Source organism: Canis lupus, chromosome 2 (genome assembly GCF_003254725.2).
Source record: "Canis lupus dingo isolate Sandy chromosome 2, ASM325472v2, whole genome shotgun sequence".
NCBI lineage: Eukaryota > Metazoa > Chordata > Mammalia > Carnivora > Canidae > Canis > Canis lupus.
Genome location: NC_064244.1, coordinates 76,824,563 through 76,841,383, shown reverse-complemented (window position 1 = coordinate 76,841,383; position 16,821 = coordinate 76,824,563). Strand labels below are relative to the sequence as shown.

The 16,821-nt window shown below is 47.8% G+C and overlaps 1 protein-coding gene and 1 long non-coding RNA gene across 3 annotated transcripts in view; one reads left to right on the top strand and one right to left on the bottom strand.

Annotated features, from left to right (window-relative positions):
- Nucleotides 1-93: 93 nt before the first annotated feature.
- Nucleotides 94-8,520, bottom strand: LOC112660318 (uncharacterized). Of its 2 annotated transcripts, XR_003136843.3 has the most exons (3): nucleotides 8,425-8,520; nucleotides 450-545; nucleotides 94-350 (listed from the first exon to the last, which is right to left on the bottom strand). It is a non-coding gene; the product is annotated as an uncharacterized LOC112660318 (long non-coding RNA). The 2 variants fall into 2 exon arrangements; XR_007408702.1 differs by lacking the exon at nucleotides 8,425-8,520 and having other exon boundaries at nucleotides 450-7,913.
- PINK1 (PTEN induced kinase 1) overlaps nucleotides 8,198-16,821 on the top strand; it is an 18,044-nt gene continuing 9,420 nt past the window's right edge. The window contains 3 exon segments of the mRNA XM_025447866.3: nucleotides 8,198-8,350; nucleotides 8,353-8,610; nucleotides 15,890-16,171. Of these exon segments, the coding sequence (XP_025303651.1) occupies nucleotides 8,213-8,350; nucleotides 8,353-8,610; nucleotides 15,890-16,171 (678 nt within the window). The 5' untranslated portion in view covers nucleotides 8,198-8,212.

Sequence of the window (16,821 nt, the reverse complement as noted above, 5' to 3'; positions counted from 1 at the left end):
AGGGGATTAAAAACTCAATGACTGAGCAGGAAAAAATATGGCATAGTGACTACATTACCTATCTATTGCTGTGTAACAAATTATGCCAAAATGTAGCTTAGGAAAACAAAGATTTATTATTTCACAGTTTCTGCAGGCCAGGACTCTGGGCAGAGCTGGATTATCTGGCTTAAGGTCTCCTATAAGCCTGCAGTTAAGATGTCATCTGGGGGGCAGCCCCCGTGGCTCAGTGGTTTAGCGCCGTCTGCAGCCCAGGGCGTGATCCTGGAGACGCTGGATCAAGTCCCACGTCAGGCTCTCTGTATGATGCCTGCTTCTCCCTCTGCCTCTCTCTCTCTCTCTCTCTGTCTCTATGAATAAAAAAAAAAAAAAAAAAAAAGATGTCAGCTGGGGCTGTGGTCTTACTTGAGGGCTTGACCGGGAAACCATCCACTTCAAAGCACACTCACATGGTGTTGGCAGGATCCAGTTCCAGTGCGCTGTTGCTGTTACTACTCCTTGCTTCATGGGCTTCTCCACAGGGCAGCTTACAACACAGCAGCTGGCTTTCCCCAGAAGAAACAAGCAAGAGAGCAGGAAAGAGTGAGCAAGACAGAAGCCAGAGTCTTTTTGTAACCCAACCATGAAGCCAATATCCAATGATTTCTGCCAAATTCTATTCCTTAGGCCACTAAAGTCTAGTCCACAGTCGAGGGGAGGGGACTACACAAAGGCCCGGTCACTCTAAAGATGTAGAAATAGAAGTAGCATGAGGAGAAAGAAAAGAAAAAAAAAAACAAAAACAAGAATGGCTGGAGGGTCAGAGGAAGCAGGCCTGGCCCAGGAAAGGGGTTGACCTAATTGTGAAGGGCAGCCATCAGTTTCAGGCAAGGGGTGTGATTTGGTCAGCTTTGTGCTTTAAATAGCTCAGTCTTCCAAATCGGGAGATACTAGAGAGTTGAAGGAAACTAGGAGAAATCCCAAAGGAGTGAACTATCATTACCTCTGGGCTTATAGGGAACTGGAACAGAATATTATTGTTTTTCATGATGAGGCCATCCATATGTACCAGTAGTGTTTTCTTGAACCATATATTCATATTACTTTTATTTAAAAGACTTTAAGGGGTGCCTGGATGGCTCAGTCAGTTGAGCATCTGCCTTCGGCTCAGGTTGTAATCTTGGGGTCCTGGGTTGGGCTCCTTCCTCGGTGGGGAGCCTGCTTCTTCTCCCTCTGCCACCCCCCCTGCTTGCGCTCTCACTATCTCTCTCAAATAAATAAACAAATAAAATTAAAGACTTTTTAATTAAAAAAAAAAACACAAAGAGACTATAGACAAGTCATAGAAAAGAAATTCAGTTAGCAATCATGTGGCATAAATGCTATAGAGCAATTGCAATAGTTGGTCCTGCTAGGGGAGAGGGTGAACTATTTGACATTCTGAACCTTTAGGCTCCTCCCCACCCCTACCCTTCTTCCCAGGAGGGGAAAGAGTCTTGTAATTTATGGGAGGAGTGAGTCTTGTAACTCGGAATTTAGGGAATTTAGAAGGATAGCCCAGCCCCTTCTCCTTCTCCTCCCCCTTGGGAGCGAGGCTGCCCACAGAGGGCTTGTGTTCCCAGATGGCTCTCAGGCAAGGGCTAGAGATCCAGCAGGCCCCATGCTGGGTGCTGGGGACCTAAGGTTTCAAAATCACAATCCATGTCCTAACAGAACTAACTGTAGAGGAGGAGACAGAGAGCAAGCATCCAGCCCAGTCTAGAAAAGGTCAAAGAAGTCTTCCCAGACTAGATGATCTTTTTTTTTTTTTTAAAGAGTTTATTTATTTACTCATGAGAGATACAAAGAGAGAGGCAGAGATACAGTCCAAGGGAGAAGCAGGCTCCATGCAGGGAGCCCGATGTGGGACTCAATCCCAGGACTCTGGGATCACGCCCTGAGCCAAAGGCAGAGGCTCAACCGCTGAGCCACCCAGGCATCCCACGAACTAGATGATCTTAAGTATGAAGGGGGATTCTTTCAAAGAGGTCAATCACGACAGAGGAACCAACATGATGCTTGGGATGACGGCAAGTAACCCAGTATTGTTGGATCATAAAAGGCAACAAGAAAAGGGGGCAGCAAGAAAGATGCCAGGGCCAAGTAGTGAAGGCCTTGCTGTGCCAGGCTAAGGATCTTTGGCCTTAGGGGGCAAAGGGCAGGGCAAAGAGCCTGTCAAGGACTCTAATAGCAGGTGATATGGCCATGTTTCTACTTTGAGGAATCACTGCAGGGCAGCAAATTTATGGGACGGCTTGAGCCACAGATTGTCTGAATTTCTCAGCTGCACACCCTCTCCCTAATCCACCACCACCATGTTTTCCTCCACCTTGGCGAAGCAGACACCCTTCCTCCCAAGGAAATCTCTCTGCCCACCACTGTCTGGCTCTAACTTGCAAAAATTGCAGCCCAGGAATTTCAAGGAGCCGGATTTTGATCTCGTAGCAGCTTTGCTCTGTCAACAGTTTTAGCGAAAACTCCTCCACCTCTGCTGGCAATTTAGAGATAGCATTTCTGAAATGGTCTGTGGATAAAGGATGTTGCTGCTCTGGGAAAATTTGTCTCCTGCCAGGAGGAGACAAAGAACATGGAAATGCTGCCAACAGACGCTGTCTACAAGGGAAGGTCAAACATCCCTCAATGGTTCTTTTTTTTTTTTTTTTTTAAGTCTTGTCTTTTTCCATTTTTACACCAGTATCACTTTCTCCCCCCCCCCCCAAACCCCCTATTGTCCTTTGGGGGAAGGTTAAATGATGCTTCTTAGGAATATTACATATTTCACCCAAACTACGCAGTCTTGTTGCCTGGAGGGAAGAGGGTATAATGAAGACAGGGATGCCCGTAGAGCGGTGTGTGCCAACGAAGAGTCCTGGGGCCTCTCCAAGGACTCCCTCTGTTCTCCTCAAATTCCCATGGTTGAGCACAGCAAAACCTGCCTAGTACATAGGTGATACGTAATGAATGTTCTAGGGATGAACAAGACTCTTGTGAAGAACATTAATTCTGCAGCATAAACAGTCATCTCGGCAGAAAACCATATATCATACCTCCAACTCTTCACCTTCTTGGGATAGCCCTACAGACACGGAAGATGTTTCAGGAGGATGACCTGAGACCTGAGACTTGGTGCCACTATAGGGGGACTTTTCCTTCCCAGGAGGACAGACGGGGACAAGTGGAATCAGGGCCGTGATCCCTAAGAAAGGCAGCTGCTGTGCCCCACTGCTTGAGGGTCTATCTCTGCCCTGAGAACAGAGAACATGAAACCCCCGCAATTTCTGCTAGAAGCCTCTCTCCCATTTAGAAATCCACTTGCTTGCCCTTTCCATACAGAGGTCTGCGGAAGAATCAAGTTTTGTGCTATGCTTGGTTCAGACCTGTCAGAAGAAACTTAGATTTTTTTTTTTTTTTAACAGGAGAAGTGTACCAGTCGAGAGTTCTCTGTTGAACAAGAAACTGCCACAGCCTCCAGTGGAGGGCTAATTAACATCATTCTGGAGAATTGGTTTCTGCAGGTGGGTGGGTTAAGCATCAAGGGTTGGCAAGGTTATTTGCAGCTTAGGGGAACAAAACCAACGGCTGATAACAAATACCCCCCTTAACTCAAAAACACTAATAAAATATCTCGTTAGCGAGTACCTCTTATAAGCTTATAATACACTTATAAGTGTAATCATCAGAAGCCTTACGTAAAAGGTTACATTTCTAGGAGAGTAAAGAAAACCTTTGCAGTGAAAACATTAAATCTCTCAGAGAACCTCTTGTTCCTTCTCAGTAAACATTAAAGAGAAGTGCTCTAATGACAGTGACACACAGCAGATGAATAGATTTAAACTTTTTTTTAAAAAATTTATTTATTCATGAAAGACACACAGAGAGAGGCAGAGACAGAAGCAGGCTCCCTGAGGCGGGACCCGATTCCAGGACCCCAGGATCACGACCTGAGCCAAAGGCAGATGCTCAACTACTGAGCCACCCAGGCATCCCAGATTTAAATTTTATTTATTTATTTATTTATTTATTTATTTATTTATTTATTTATTTAAAAATATTTTATTTATTTATTTATGAGAGGCACAGAGAGAGAGAGAGGCACAGACACAGGCAGAGGGAGAAGCAGGCCCCATGCAGGGAGCCTGACGTGGGACTCGATCCCGGATCTCCAGGATCACACCCTGGGCCGAAGGCGGCACTAAACCGCTGAGCCACCAGGGCTGCCCCAGATTTAAACTTTAAATGAGATCTTTGCCCTGACTAGGTTTCCATGGATGAGCCTGAGATTATTGGAGTGTCAAGTTTCTCCAACCTTTTCTTTCTTAGCTTTCTCCAAAGGACAATTTCAGTGGAGCATGTAAAATTGTAATTTAAAATTCTCTGAGATCTATCCAAAAAAAATTAAAGACAATATCTGCTTTCTATGTGCCCCTATAAATAGGAAAGAAGCTCATCCATTTATCTATGTATGTCTCTCCCAAATAAATATGATGGGATATCACCGGGGCCCTGCAGTTTCTCCCAATAAAAGAGATCATACACACACACACACACACACACACACACACACACACACACACACTCTGCTGAAACAGTTGACTACCTGTTCCTAGCTAGGGGTCCACCCCATGGCCCAGCAAGCCTGGTGGCCAGAACTCCTTAGATGATTGAAGACTCCTTCCAGCATTTACATGTCCCTTGACTTCATATTTAAGGCAGAAGAAAGGGATGTGAAATCTTTTCCTTGCTCTCTCTTGGTGTCCTGCCTCTCCTGCCACACCAGCATCAGGAGAATGGGAGTGAAGATGCTCCCTAATGTCAGTGGGCCATAAAAAATGCTAAGTCTCATCCTCTATATATGGTTCAGAAATAGGCTGACTCAGCTGTGCGCTGCGCACTACTGCAGAGCAAAGTTCAACTCCTGGTTTATGATACAGAGAAGCTCATTATTAAAATGTATCTGCTGTTGGAAACCACTACGTTCAAAGACAGTTGAATAAACTTCACGAACTTTCATGCACTGTTCAAAATAAGTTCATTTTTTAAAAATCTGAGACCATAAATGAGTTAGAACTTTTCAAAAAAGCTTTCATTATGTTAAAAAGATTTTTATGTAAAATGTTTATTGAGATATGACACACAGAAAACTGCGTAAGCCAGAGGGTACATCTAGATGAATTTTCATCAAATGAACATACCCAGGTCAAGGAAGAGAATGTCACCAGGCCCCAAAAGCCTCCTTGAGTCCATTTCTAGTAACTACCTCCCTAAGGGCAACTGCTCTCCTGACCTTTAACGCTATAGATTAGTTTTACCTGCCTCTGAACTTTTGCAGATGGAATCATAATATTTATTCCTTTTTTATGTTTGCTTTCCTTACTGATCAGTATATTTATAAAATATATGCATGCTGTTGCATGTAGCTGTACTTTTTTTTAAACTTTTATTTATTTATGATAGTCAGAGAGAGAGAGAGAGAGAGGCAGAGACACAGGCAGAGGGAGAAGCAGGCTCCATGCCGGGAGCCCGACGCGGGACTCCATCCCGGGACTCCAGGATCGCGCCCTGGGCCAAAGGCAGGCGCTAAACCGCTGCACCACCCAGGGATTATAGGGATCTTTAAACTGACAGTACCACAAAATCTACATCCTGAGGGATGTATTTCTTATTCAACAATAACTCACTGACCCAAATAAATTATGTAGACCTTGTTTGGATCCCAATCTGAATAACTGTAAAGCAAAATACAATGATGGGGAAATCTGAATATCAACTGGATAGTAAATGATATTACAGAGTTAATGTTACTCTTTCTAGAGATGGTAATCACGGTTTATGTTTTTTTTTTTTTAAAGAATTCTTATCTCTTAGCGATAGATACTAAAGTATTTATAAATTAACTGTAATGCCTGGGATTTCCTTGAAAGTAATGGGGGAGAGGGTTAGTCGGAAGGTATAAATGAATAATATAATGGCTATTTGTCAGTAGTTGCTGAAGCTGGGTGATGGGTATTTGGGGTTCACTATATTATTCTATTTTTTGTGTATGTTTGAAATTTTCCATTAAAAACAAAGTCAAGGTGGCTCAGTCAGTTGAACATTAACTTTCAGCTCGGGTCATGATCTCAGGATCCTGGGATAGAGCCCCATGGGCGGCTCCCTGCTCAGTGGGAAACCTGCCTTCCCCCTGCCCCTTCCCTCCTTGTGTGCTTTCTCACTCTCTCTCTTTCTGAAATAAATAAATAAGGGAAGCCTGGGTGGCTCAGTGGTTGAGCCTCTGCCCTTGGCTTAGGCTGTGATCCCAGGACCCTGGGATCAAGTCCTGCATCAGGCTCCTCAGGGAGCCTGCTTCTCCCTCTGCCTATGTCTCTGCCCCTCTTCATGTGTCTCATGAATAAATAAATAAAATCTTTAAAATAAACAAATAAAATTTAAAAAATTAAAGTCAAGAAAAGGAAAGAAAAAAAAAAAAGAAATCACTCAGTACAAATCCCTTTAACAGCCATTCCTAACAGTGGGCTTGGGTACAGGGCTCTGCTACTAACCCGCAGTGTGACTTTGGGCAAGTTGCTCCAGGTCTTGAGGCATCGGAAAAACTTGGACTTTGGGTGAGATTTCTCTTGGGGGGTGTGGTAAGAAGGGAAGAGGACTGTGGGCTTGTAGAGAGGAGCCTACATGAGGGCTGAGGTGGGTGTTTTGAAAAAGGAATTCATGGATAGTCATAGTTTCAGTTTCAAGAAAGGAAAACGTTATTGCTATTATAAAAACCTAGTAGAGGGCAGCCCTGGTGGCGCAGCGGTTTAGAGCCGCCTGAAGCCTGGGGTGTGATCCTGGGGACTCCGGATCGAGTCCCACGTGGGGCTCCCTGCATGGAGCCTGCTTCTCCCTCTGCCTGTGTCTCTGCCTCTCTCTCGCAATCTGTGTGTCTCTCATGAATAAATAAATAAAATCTTAAAAAAAAAAAACCTAGTAGAAACAGAAATGGAAAGGAAAAAGCAAAGCAATGTATACATAGATAAGGGTATACATAGATAAGCAGTAAAGGAGAATGAGGCAAAGTTACATGAGACCAGGTACTTACAACATCCAGCCTCATTAGCTGGGGAAGCCCGATGGAGACAGCCAGGCTGGAGTCCGGATTGAGAGACCGGGGCAGAGCACCGGCCCCACATGTAAGACTTCCAACTGACCATCCCCATAAGGGCCGTATTTACAGGGCCAATGATGGGGTCTGAATTTAAACATTGTTTGCCTACATGCAGTTTGGAGAGAGCTGCATTTCTATGTTACCATGTCTTTCCATCTTCAAGGAGCTTGCGCTAGGTGTGTTTGCCTCCCCTCCTGGTTTTCATTCTGGGGGGCCAGCAGAGCTTGGAGACAAAGGGGATGTAAAGCAAGATTTATAGCTCTTGATGTCCAGACCAGAAATGGCTCTTTTTTCTTTTTCTTTCTTTCTTTCCTTCCTTTCTTTCCTTTTCTTCTCTTTCTTTCTTTCTTTCTTTCTTTCTTTCTTCTTTCTTTCTTCTTTCTTTCTTTTCTTTCTTCTTTCTTTCTTCTTTCTTTCTTTCTTTTTCTTTCTTCTCTTTCTTTCTTTCTTTCTTTCTTCTTTCTTTCTTTCTTTCTTTCTTTCTTTCTTTCTTTCTTTCTTTTGTTTTTTAATATTTTATTTATTTGAGAGAGAGAGAGGACAAGCACGGGGGGAGGAGCAACGGGAGAGGGAGAAGCCGGTTCCCCCCTGAGCAGGGAGCCTAATGTGGGGCTCCAACCCAGGGCCCTGAGATCATGACCTGAGCCAAAGGCAGCCACTTAACTGAGTCCCCCAGGCGCCCCCAGAAGGGCTGGTACCGACCCGGAGGCCAGCTAATTTAAACTAAGCAGGCTCCCAAGGTCACTCCTGCGGGACAAACCTCTGAAACGACGTTCTGAGCACTCAGGGCCCCTCCCCGCCGGGTGCAAAGCGCCCCGGGGCGAGCGCGCTCCCCGCCGCGCAGGTGCGCGCACGGCGCCCCCTCGCGCCCAGCCGGGGAACCGCCCGCGCCGCGGCCCCGCCCCCCGGCGCCCGCGCCTGCGCAGAGGCCCCGCCCCGAAGTTTGTTGCGGGGCCGGGCGTCCCGGAGGCGGGAGGCGGGAGGCGGGAGGCGGGAGGCGGGAGGCGGGAGGCCGGAGGCGGCTGGCGCGGAGTAGCCGGGTGCGGGGCCGCCATGGCGGTGCGACAGGCGCTGGGCCGCGGCCTGCAGCTGGGCCGAGCGCTGCTGCTGCGCTTCACGGCCAAGCCTGGCCCGGCCTGCGGCTGGGGGCGGCCCGAGCGGCCGGGCCCCGCGGCGGGCTGGGGCCGCGGAGAGAACGCCCGGGCCAGGCCGCGGGACCCGGCGCGGAGCGGCGCAGGCTGGGGCTCGGGCTCCCCGACCGCTACCGCTTCTTCCGCCAGTCGGTGGCCGGGCTGGCGGCGCGACTCCAGCGGCAGTTCGCGGTGCGGGCCCGGGGTGGCGCGGGCCCTTGCGGCCGGGCCGTCTTTCTGGCCTTCGGGTTGGGCCTGGGCCTCATCGAGGAGAAGCAGGCGGAGGGCCGGCGGGCGGCGGCGGCTTGTCGGGAGATCCAGGTGAGCGGCGGGGCGGGGCGACGGGGGGCGGGGGCCGGAGAGCGGAGGGGGCGGGGCCGGGGCGGGACAGATGAGCGGAGGGGGCGGGGCCGGGGCGGGACAGATGAGCGGAGGGGGCGGGGCCGGGGCGGGGCATATGGGGCGGGGCCGGGGCAAGTGAGGGGCGGGGCCAGGGCAGGGGCAGGTGAGCAAGAGGCGGGGCCGGGGCAGGTGAGCGGCGGGGGCGGGGCGTCACCTGCTGCCGGGGCCGTGCGATGGAGCGCTGCCTGGGTCCCAGCAGGAGATTGGTGGGAAATCACGCGTTGAGGTTTATTCGCGGTGTCACGGGACTCCCGATGTGGGCCCAGCACCTCGACATTTCCCCTTCCTTCAAACAGCGTCTTCTGGAAGACGTGCTGCCCATCTTAGCCCCCGCTGCACCGCCGCTGATGGCTCTGCGTACATTTTCTAAGCTCTCATGACGCTTGTATTCCCGAGGTAGTTGTCATGCCCATTTTACGGATGAGGAGGAGTACTCAGAGAGGTGAAGTCATTTGCTCGAAGTCGCACAGCTGCTAGAGGACGGTACTCAGAGTTGGACTCTGCAAAGGCTGTGCCTTTATTTATTTATTTATTTTTTAAAGATTTTATTTATTTATTCATGAGAGACAACACAGAGAGAGAGACAGAGACACAGGCAGAGGGAGAAGCAGGCTCCATGCAGGGAGCCCCATGTGGGACTGATCCCCAGGCCGAAGGCAGGCGCTCAACCGCTGAGCCACCCAGGGACCCCCCCAAGGCTGTGCCTTTAACCTAAAGCCTCCACAGCGTAGCCAGTTAGTGACATAGCCGAGGCCAGAGTAAAAACTGTGAACAGCAGTGGAAAACATAAGACCTCTAACAGTTTTTAATTAACCTGTGTAAAGCTGTCAGGAGTCACTGGGTATGGGGGAGGGTAGGTTTCCTAAATGCTTGAAATAGCTCAGAGGCCTGTGTTTCTACCCAACCAAATTCTGTATTCTGGTTCTCCAGAGAAACAGAACCAATAGCATGTGGTTATTTAAAAAAGATAAAAAGATTTACTTTAAGGAATTGGCTCTGCAGTTAGGGAGGCTGGCAAACCCAAAATCTGCAGGATAGGCAGACAAGCTGGAGACCCAGGAGGTTCCAGTCTGAAGGCCATCTGCGGACTGAATTCCCGTTTCTTCCAGGGAGGTCAGTCTTCTGGGGTTTGAAACCACCCAGTGAGTTAGCACGGCGCCTGCGTCGTAGTGCCTAGGGCTGAGGTCCGGGAAGATGGAGTGACTTGCCCAAGGACACAGTTGGTTAAGGCCTGCCTGGGCAGTGTCCCCTCTGTTTCCTGGTTTCCAGCCCTCGTTCCCGTTCTTCTTACTCGTCACCAGTGTGTCTCATGCTTGAGCTCTAGCCAGTTTGGGTGACAGACAGGTGACGTCTGGTCTTGTCCCCAGCTGCTGTCCTTGTGAGCATAGATATAAATGTGGAAGACAGCAGGGCACCTCCCCTCAAAATTAAAAATAGAATTTCATTTGACCCAGCAGTTCCACTTGTAGGTTTATGCCCCAAAGAGCTGAAAGCAGGGACTTGAGCTGATGTTTGTGCGCCCAAGTTCATAGGCATTATTCACAATAGTCAAAGGTGGAAGCGACCTAGATGTCCCTGGATGGATGGATGGATGGATGGATGGGTAAACAAAGGGTGATATCTCCATACGGTGGAGAAGTATTTGGCCCTCACAGGAAGTTCTGACACCGGCTACAACAGGGATGACATTTGAGGACCTTTGGCTAAAAGAAATAGGCCAGTCAGGAGAGGAGAGATATTGTCTGATTCCACTAATAGGAGGTACCTAGTCATAGTCACAGAACATAAAGTGGAATGGTGGCCGCCAGGCACTGGAGGTGGGAGTGGGGAGTTAGAGTTTCGTGTGTATGGAGTTTCAGTTTTGCCAGATGAAGAGAGTTCTGGAGGCGGATGTGGCAATGATTGCACAACAGTGTGAATGTCCTTAGTGCCATTGAACTGTAGATTTAAAAATGACTTAAAGGGGCACCTGGATAAGCTCAGTGGTAGAGCGTCTGCCTTTGGCTCAGGTCATGATCCCGGGTTCCTGGGATCAAGTCCCGCTTCGGGCTGCCCACAGGGAGCCAGCTTCTCCCTCTGCCTGTGTCTCTGCTTCTCTCAGTGTCTTTCATGAGTAAATAAATACAATCTTAAAAAAAATTTTTTTTAATTAAAAATAAAATGACTTAGTCAATTTTATGTTATGCAGTATTTTACTACAATTCTTAAAAATAATTTTAAACCCTGTACATGAATGTTCATAGCATTATTCATAATAGCAAAATATTAAAAACAACCCAGACATCCTTTGGCAGGAGAATTGTTACACTCTGGTATATCTGTCCATAAATATTAAGCAATAACCAGGAATCAATTATTGATACAGGTAGCAACCTAAATGAATCTCAAAGGTGTTGCGCCTAGTGAAAAAAATCAGTCTCCAAAGGGTCCATACTATGTGATTCTATTTCTTTTTAAAAATTTTTTAAAGTTTTTTTTTGTTTGTTTTTTAAAAGATTTTATCCTGCTAGGACTACACCAGCTAGGATGGCGGTGCCCAGGGCAGGATTGGAGGCAGCTAAGAGAAGACTGAAGGGAGGTTGAAGGAAGGGTTTGGGGGACTTTAAGAGTCCCTGCACAAGGCGGCCCTGGTCTGGAATGGGGGTAACGGTGGCATCTGTGGCTTGGGCAGGGCATTGGCCCCGGAGGGCAATCAGAAGAAGGGGAGGTCACTGCCCCAGTTCCTGGCTGACTGCTTCTGTGATGTGGAGGCTCTGAGAGAGTACTGCTCCAAAAGCAGGTGTTGAAGGTGCACCAGAAAGATCAACCCCTGACCTACATCAGGGAGCCATATGGCCCATACTTCAGGGGTACCTATTTCATCCTGAAGCAGGGAGGCACAGGCAAGTTTCCAGGCAAGGAGTGGATACCCCTGTCAAATGAACATGGCCACTTCTCTCTTGAGTTCTTGGAGTTCCAGGCTCTTGGAGTTTACAGAAGTAGTGGATGCCAGTGGCTATGCCACCAACCACCAAGGCCTGGTCAGCCTCTGAACCTCTCTAGGCTGGACGTCCACGACCTCCCTGCCGAGTCCAACATGGCCATGTCCAACTCGGATCTTATTGGAGGACATGCTGCCCAACTGCCAGGTTCTGAGGGCTGACTGGGCCCAAGTTGGGGCCAGAGGAGCAGTCGCAGGACACGGCCAGCCCCACGGCTGCCTAGCCCTCGGCCCCTTCCCCATCAGGCCGGATCTCAGCAGGGCTCTGTGGAGTGTCCCACAGTTCTCCATACTTCTGGCCTCCACCTGGGTTCCCTCAACATGGGGGTTGGGGTGGGATGAAGGATGTGGCACCCGCAGGACAGAGGGGAGAGCATGAGGCTGAGGCACTTATTCCCCACCTCAGGGGCTCTGGCTGGCTGCACCCTGGGCTAAAGGTCACCCAGCTCCTATCATCCTTTTGGGCAGCTCTTCCCACCTGCTTCTCTCCTGGGTTCCAGCAGCCCCCTTCTGCTGCTTCAGGCTGGGGGTGGTGGGGAGATAAGCAGCCCCAGGAAGCTGCACTCCCCCTGCGGTTTCCCAGCCCTCCCCACTGCCATGTCCAGAAACTCTTCTCAAAGTGTCCTTATTTGAGTGTGCTGCTGTTTCCCGCTGGGACCCTGCCTGATGCAGAGGTGCTGCTGGGCGTGGCGGGGATGGCTCTCACTGCTACAGCGTTCCTGGCCTACACTCACTAAACGCCCGTGGCACTCCAGGTCCCATGGTGCTCCCCACTTATCAGTTGACTCCGCTCCAAATGCAGCTTTCTCGTTTGCTCTGTGAAAATTGACGTAGGCCTTTGAAATAGTTTTCCTTTGCCAAGTGACATGATGAGGTTTGTCGATAGAGGGTGCCTGAGAGATCACGGGAGGAAAGGCTTTTGTTTCCTGGTTCCCTGCCCGTGTGCTTGCTCTGTGTGCTTCCCTGCCCGTGTGCTTGCTCCAGGGCACCCGCACTGCACGAGGCCTCCCCAGCACATGGCTCCTGAGGGGCCAGGCGGCCAGCAGCTTTCCCTGGCACCCCCAACCCCAGCGGTTCGAGAGAGCGGCGTACCAGTGAATCCCTTGTTCCTTCAATTTGCCGTTTAAGTCAATTAATTCCTTATATTGAACTTTACCTATTCAAAAAAAGTTGCATAGAGCTACACACACACACACGAATGAATGAATGCAGGTTTAAAAAAATGGTAAAATCCGAGTAAGTTCTATAATCTAGTTGGCAGTGTGCCAAGTCACTGTCCTGGTTTTGATCTTGACTTGCATTGAATTATAAGACATCACCATGGGAGGAAACTGGCTGTAAAAGAAAAGTTGTAGATGGTCTGTGAGAAGGGAATCTTTGGAAGGGAATTTTGTGCATGGTCAGGACCAAGATTATGGAGATTAGTAAAGAAGTGTATTAGGGAACAAGCGACAGCGGGGAAGAGAGGTGGCTAAGAGAACAGGATCAGGCTGCGGTCAAGCCGTGATTATCAACAGAAGCTGAGATATATTTTTTTAAATTTTAACTTTGAAGTAATTTAGACTCACAAGAAGTTGCAAAAAAAAAAGTGCAATGTGTCCTGTGTCCCTTCATCTTGTTGGAATGAATTTTACTCTCTGGAGTACATCAATACGGGGCACCTGGTGGCTCAGTTGGTTGAGTGTCTGCCTTAGGCTCTGGTTGTGATCTCAGGGGCCTGGGATCGAGCCCCGTATCAGGCTCCCTGCTCCATGGAGAGTCTGCTTCTCCCTCTGCCCTCCCCCACCCCACCCCCTGCCACTCATGCTCTTCTCTCTCTCTCTCTCTCTCTCTCTCTCTTTCTCTTTCTCTCTCTGTCTCAAATAAATAAATAAAATCTTTTTTAAAAAGTACATCAGTACAAGATTGGTAAGAAATTATAAACAAAGGCTTTCTTTTTTAATCTTCCTAGAAGAAAAGTTGCCATGTTTTGTCTTTTTAGGTCTTTGATTATTTCAAACAGTTGAATCTTAATATTAAAAGGCTAAGTTTTGCTAACAACTACATAATCCTTTATTTGCCTTTAGAATCTTGCGGCACCTTGGTAATCTGTAATCCTATTTAGGCATGTGTTTCAAAACCTTACAATATTTTTGACCGAATTCCCAAGATTCAACTTCTAAATGAAATGTTTTTATTAATGAGGCTTGTTCATTTGATATGTCAAATTACATGGGAAGCATTGTCAAATAAGTGATGATAAACCTTCTTAGATTATTTTATATGGGTGAACGCTATAACCACTCCAGAAATTATGTAAAATTCCTAAGGTTTTGTTAGGTCCTAGTGTAATGTCATTGCTTGTAATTCTAATTACTGACATGTTCTGTGCTACAGGGAAACCATGGCCATTTTTGAGTGTTTTGTCATTTATAGTCATTGTTTTACTCTCATGCTGTTATGGATGCGTTCAGCTTCAAGGGGGATTCATGGAAAGGACTTCTGACAAGTATAGGTCTTTGATACCTTCAAGGTCGTAAAACCAAACTGAGTAAGAATTTCTGGAAGTAACAGGAAAACTGCATTCAAGCAGAACAAGAGTTAGTAACATGGGACTCAATGAATTGAGGATGATGATTACTCCTCTTTGAAACATTGCTCAGTCTCTAATGTTGGCTTTTCCAGATTTAAAGAAACTGTTGTTCTCTTAAGCTGTTAGGACTTGGAGAAATTTGGTAAAATATTTCTTTGTAAGCAAATATGAAACAGTTATCTTGTTCTCCCCACCTGGTCCCTCTAGATTCAGAAACTCTCAGTGAGTGTTATCAGATTTTCATGGCAATGTATTTATTTGCATAAGACCAATAAGAATCTATTATCATAGGACACAATTAGAAACACTGGTTATATTATAAAGGCTTTGACTGGAATATCCTATTTGAGCGAGACATGCATAGACTCAGATATGACCAGACAGCATTAAGGAACTGAGGTTGACTTTATGAGCCAGTGAAGCCCCTTGGAAAAAATCAGCCTAGGACCTTACTTACAGGGTACCCAGCAGCCTTACTGGGTGAATAAAGAGGTCACTTCCTGGCAGGTGCGGGAACCTCAGGATATTTGGGGGACCTCATGAAGAGAGGAATTTATTCATATCTGCAATACCTGCAGGCAAAGTCTGATGGCAACTATTTGGCTTGGCTTCTTAGCCTTGAGGATCTATTAAAAGTTCAGTCTGAAATTCCTTATGAGAAGTTCCAGCAAAGCAGATTTTCTGTTTAAAGCAAACCTTATATAGCCAGTCACTATTCTTGCAGCGCTTATGTAAATAATTAGGCCAAGATTGTTAGAACCGAAGTCTTGATTTGGCTATCCTTGGTGGAAATGAGGGTGATTTTAGAGAGAAAAATCACACATTTGTGAATAGTAGATTCACTGTCTTTGGGTGTTTGTTGTTTGCCTCTAAAACCGGGCTGGATCCTAAATTCTGGTTTCTTCCAGTATGTGGCTATGATTCTCCAAACTGTGGTTTCCAATTTTCTCCATTCCCTAAAACTGCTCTTTCTCCGGAAGCCTTGCAGACTGAAGCTAGACAATCTGAGGTAGCCTGCAGATATCTTAGAATTATTAGAGCTGCTTTGGAACCCAGGGAGGTAGCTGTTGTCCGCAGCCAAGGACACCAGAAATGGGGCTGCTTGATTGCCCAAAGGAACAATCAGATCAAGCTGCCAGGCTGGCAGCCCACACAAAGACTCCAAAACCCTTTGTAGTGGCTTTAGTAGCAGATGAGTCATAGACTAAACCAAACATCAATCCTAGTATTCCTCTGAAGACCTGAGGAGAGCTGCCATCCACAGCTCTCGAGAACCATCTAGTAGCTGCCTGCCAAGGCCCTTGCACAAAGAGCTGTCTCTGTAATCAGAAGCCTCCAAGGTTGTGCAGGGAGCTTGACAGGCGAGGTGTGCTGGCTGCAAAGTTTAGAAGTTTTGACCTATTAACCAATGCAGTGTTCTGTGTTCAGCTGTCTCTGATTTCAATGCAGGTACAGAGTTTGAGAAAAAATTATTCTGAATAAAGGGAGAGAAAGGTAGGATCGCCTAAGCCCAGGATGAGCAGTAAAACCCAGTTTGGTTTGTGTTTTTATTAGCTCTTGAGCTTGTCAGTGAAGACCTTGCCTGGCTCTACCTCTCCCTCCCCCACTAGGCATCCTGCTCATTGTGCATATTTTCTTCCACACAGGCAATTTTCACCCAGAAAAACAAGCTGCTTCCTGACCCTTTGGACACTAGACGCTGGCAGGGCTTCCGGCTGGAGGAGTATCTGATAGGGCAGTCCATTGGCAAGGGTTGCAGTGCTGCTGTGTATGAAGCCACCATGCCTGTGTTGCCCCAGAACCGGGAGGTGGTGAAGAGCATCAGACCTCTTCCAGGCCGAGGCCCAGATGTCGATGCACGAGAAGAGGAGCCAGCTTCACAGGCCCCTACCTTTCCCTTAGCCATCAAGATGATGTGGAATATCTCGGTGAGGAGGGGGCCTTTCATCTTGGAATTAGGCATTTCTTAAAACACTAGGGGCACCTGGGGGCTCATTTGGTTAAGCATCTGCCTTCAGCTCAGGTTGTGATCTCGGGGTCCTGGGATGAAAACCCACATGAGCTCCCTGCTCAGCGGAGAGCCTGCTTCTCCCTCTGCTCCTCACCCCGCTCATGCTCTCTCTCTCTCAAATAAATAAATAAGATCTTTATTAAAAAAAAAAAAAAAAAAAAGCCCCTTGGGATGCCTGGGTGGCTCACCGGTTGAGCGTCTGCCTTCAGCTCAGGTCGTGGTCCTGGGATGAGTCCCACGTCGGGCTCCCTGCACGGAGCCTGCTTCTCCCTCTGCCTGTGTCTCTGCCTCTCTGTGTGTATCTCTCATGAATAAATAAAATCTTAAAAAAAAAAAAAAGCCCCAATGTTGGTGGACCTGCTAGTGCTTTTTCCCAGGAGGCAGATGGGCTCTTGTATGGTTAGGCTTCCTCGCCCGCTCACACAGGAGTCTCAGGTCGTGATAGGCTGCCAGTCACCTGAGGATCTGGTTAAAAGGCGGATTCCAGTCCTCCGGCCTGGGGTGGGGGCTGGGTCTCTGCCTTTCTGATCAGCTCCCAGGCAATGCCTCTGCTTCTGGTCTGGTCCA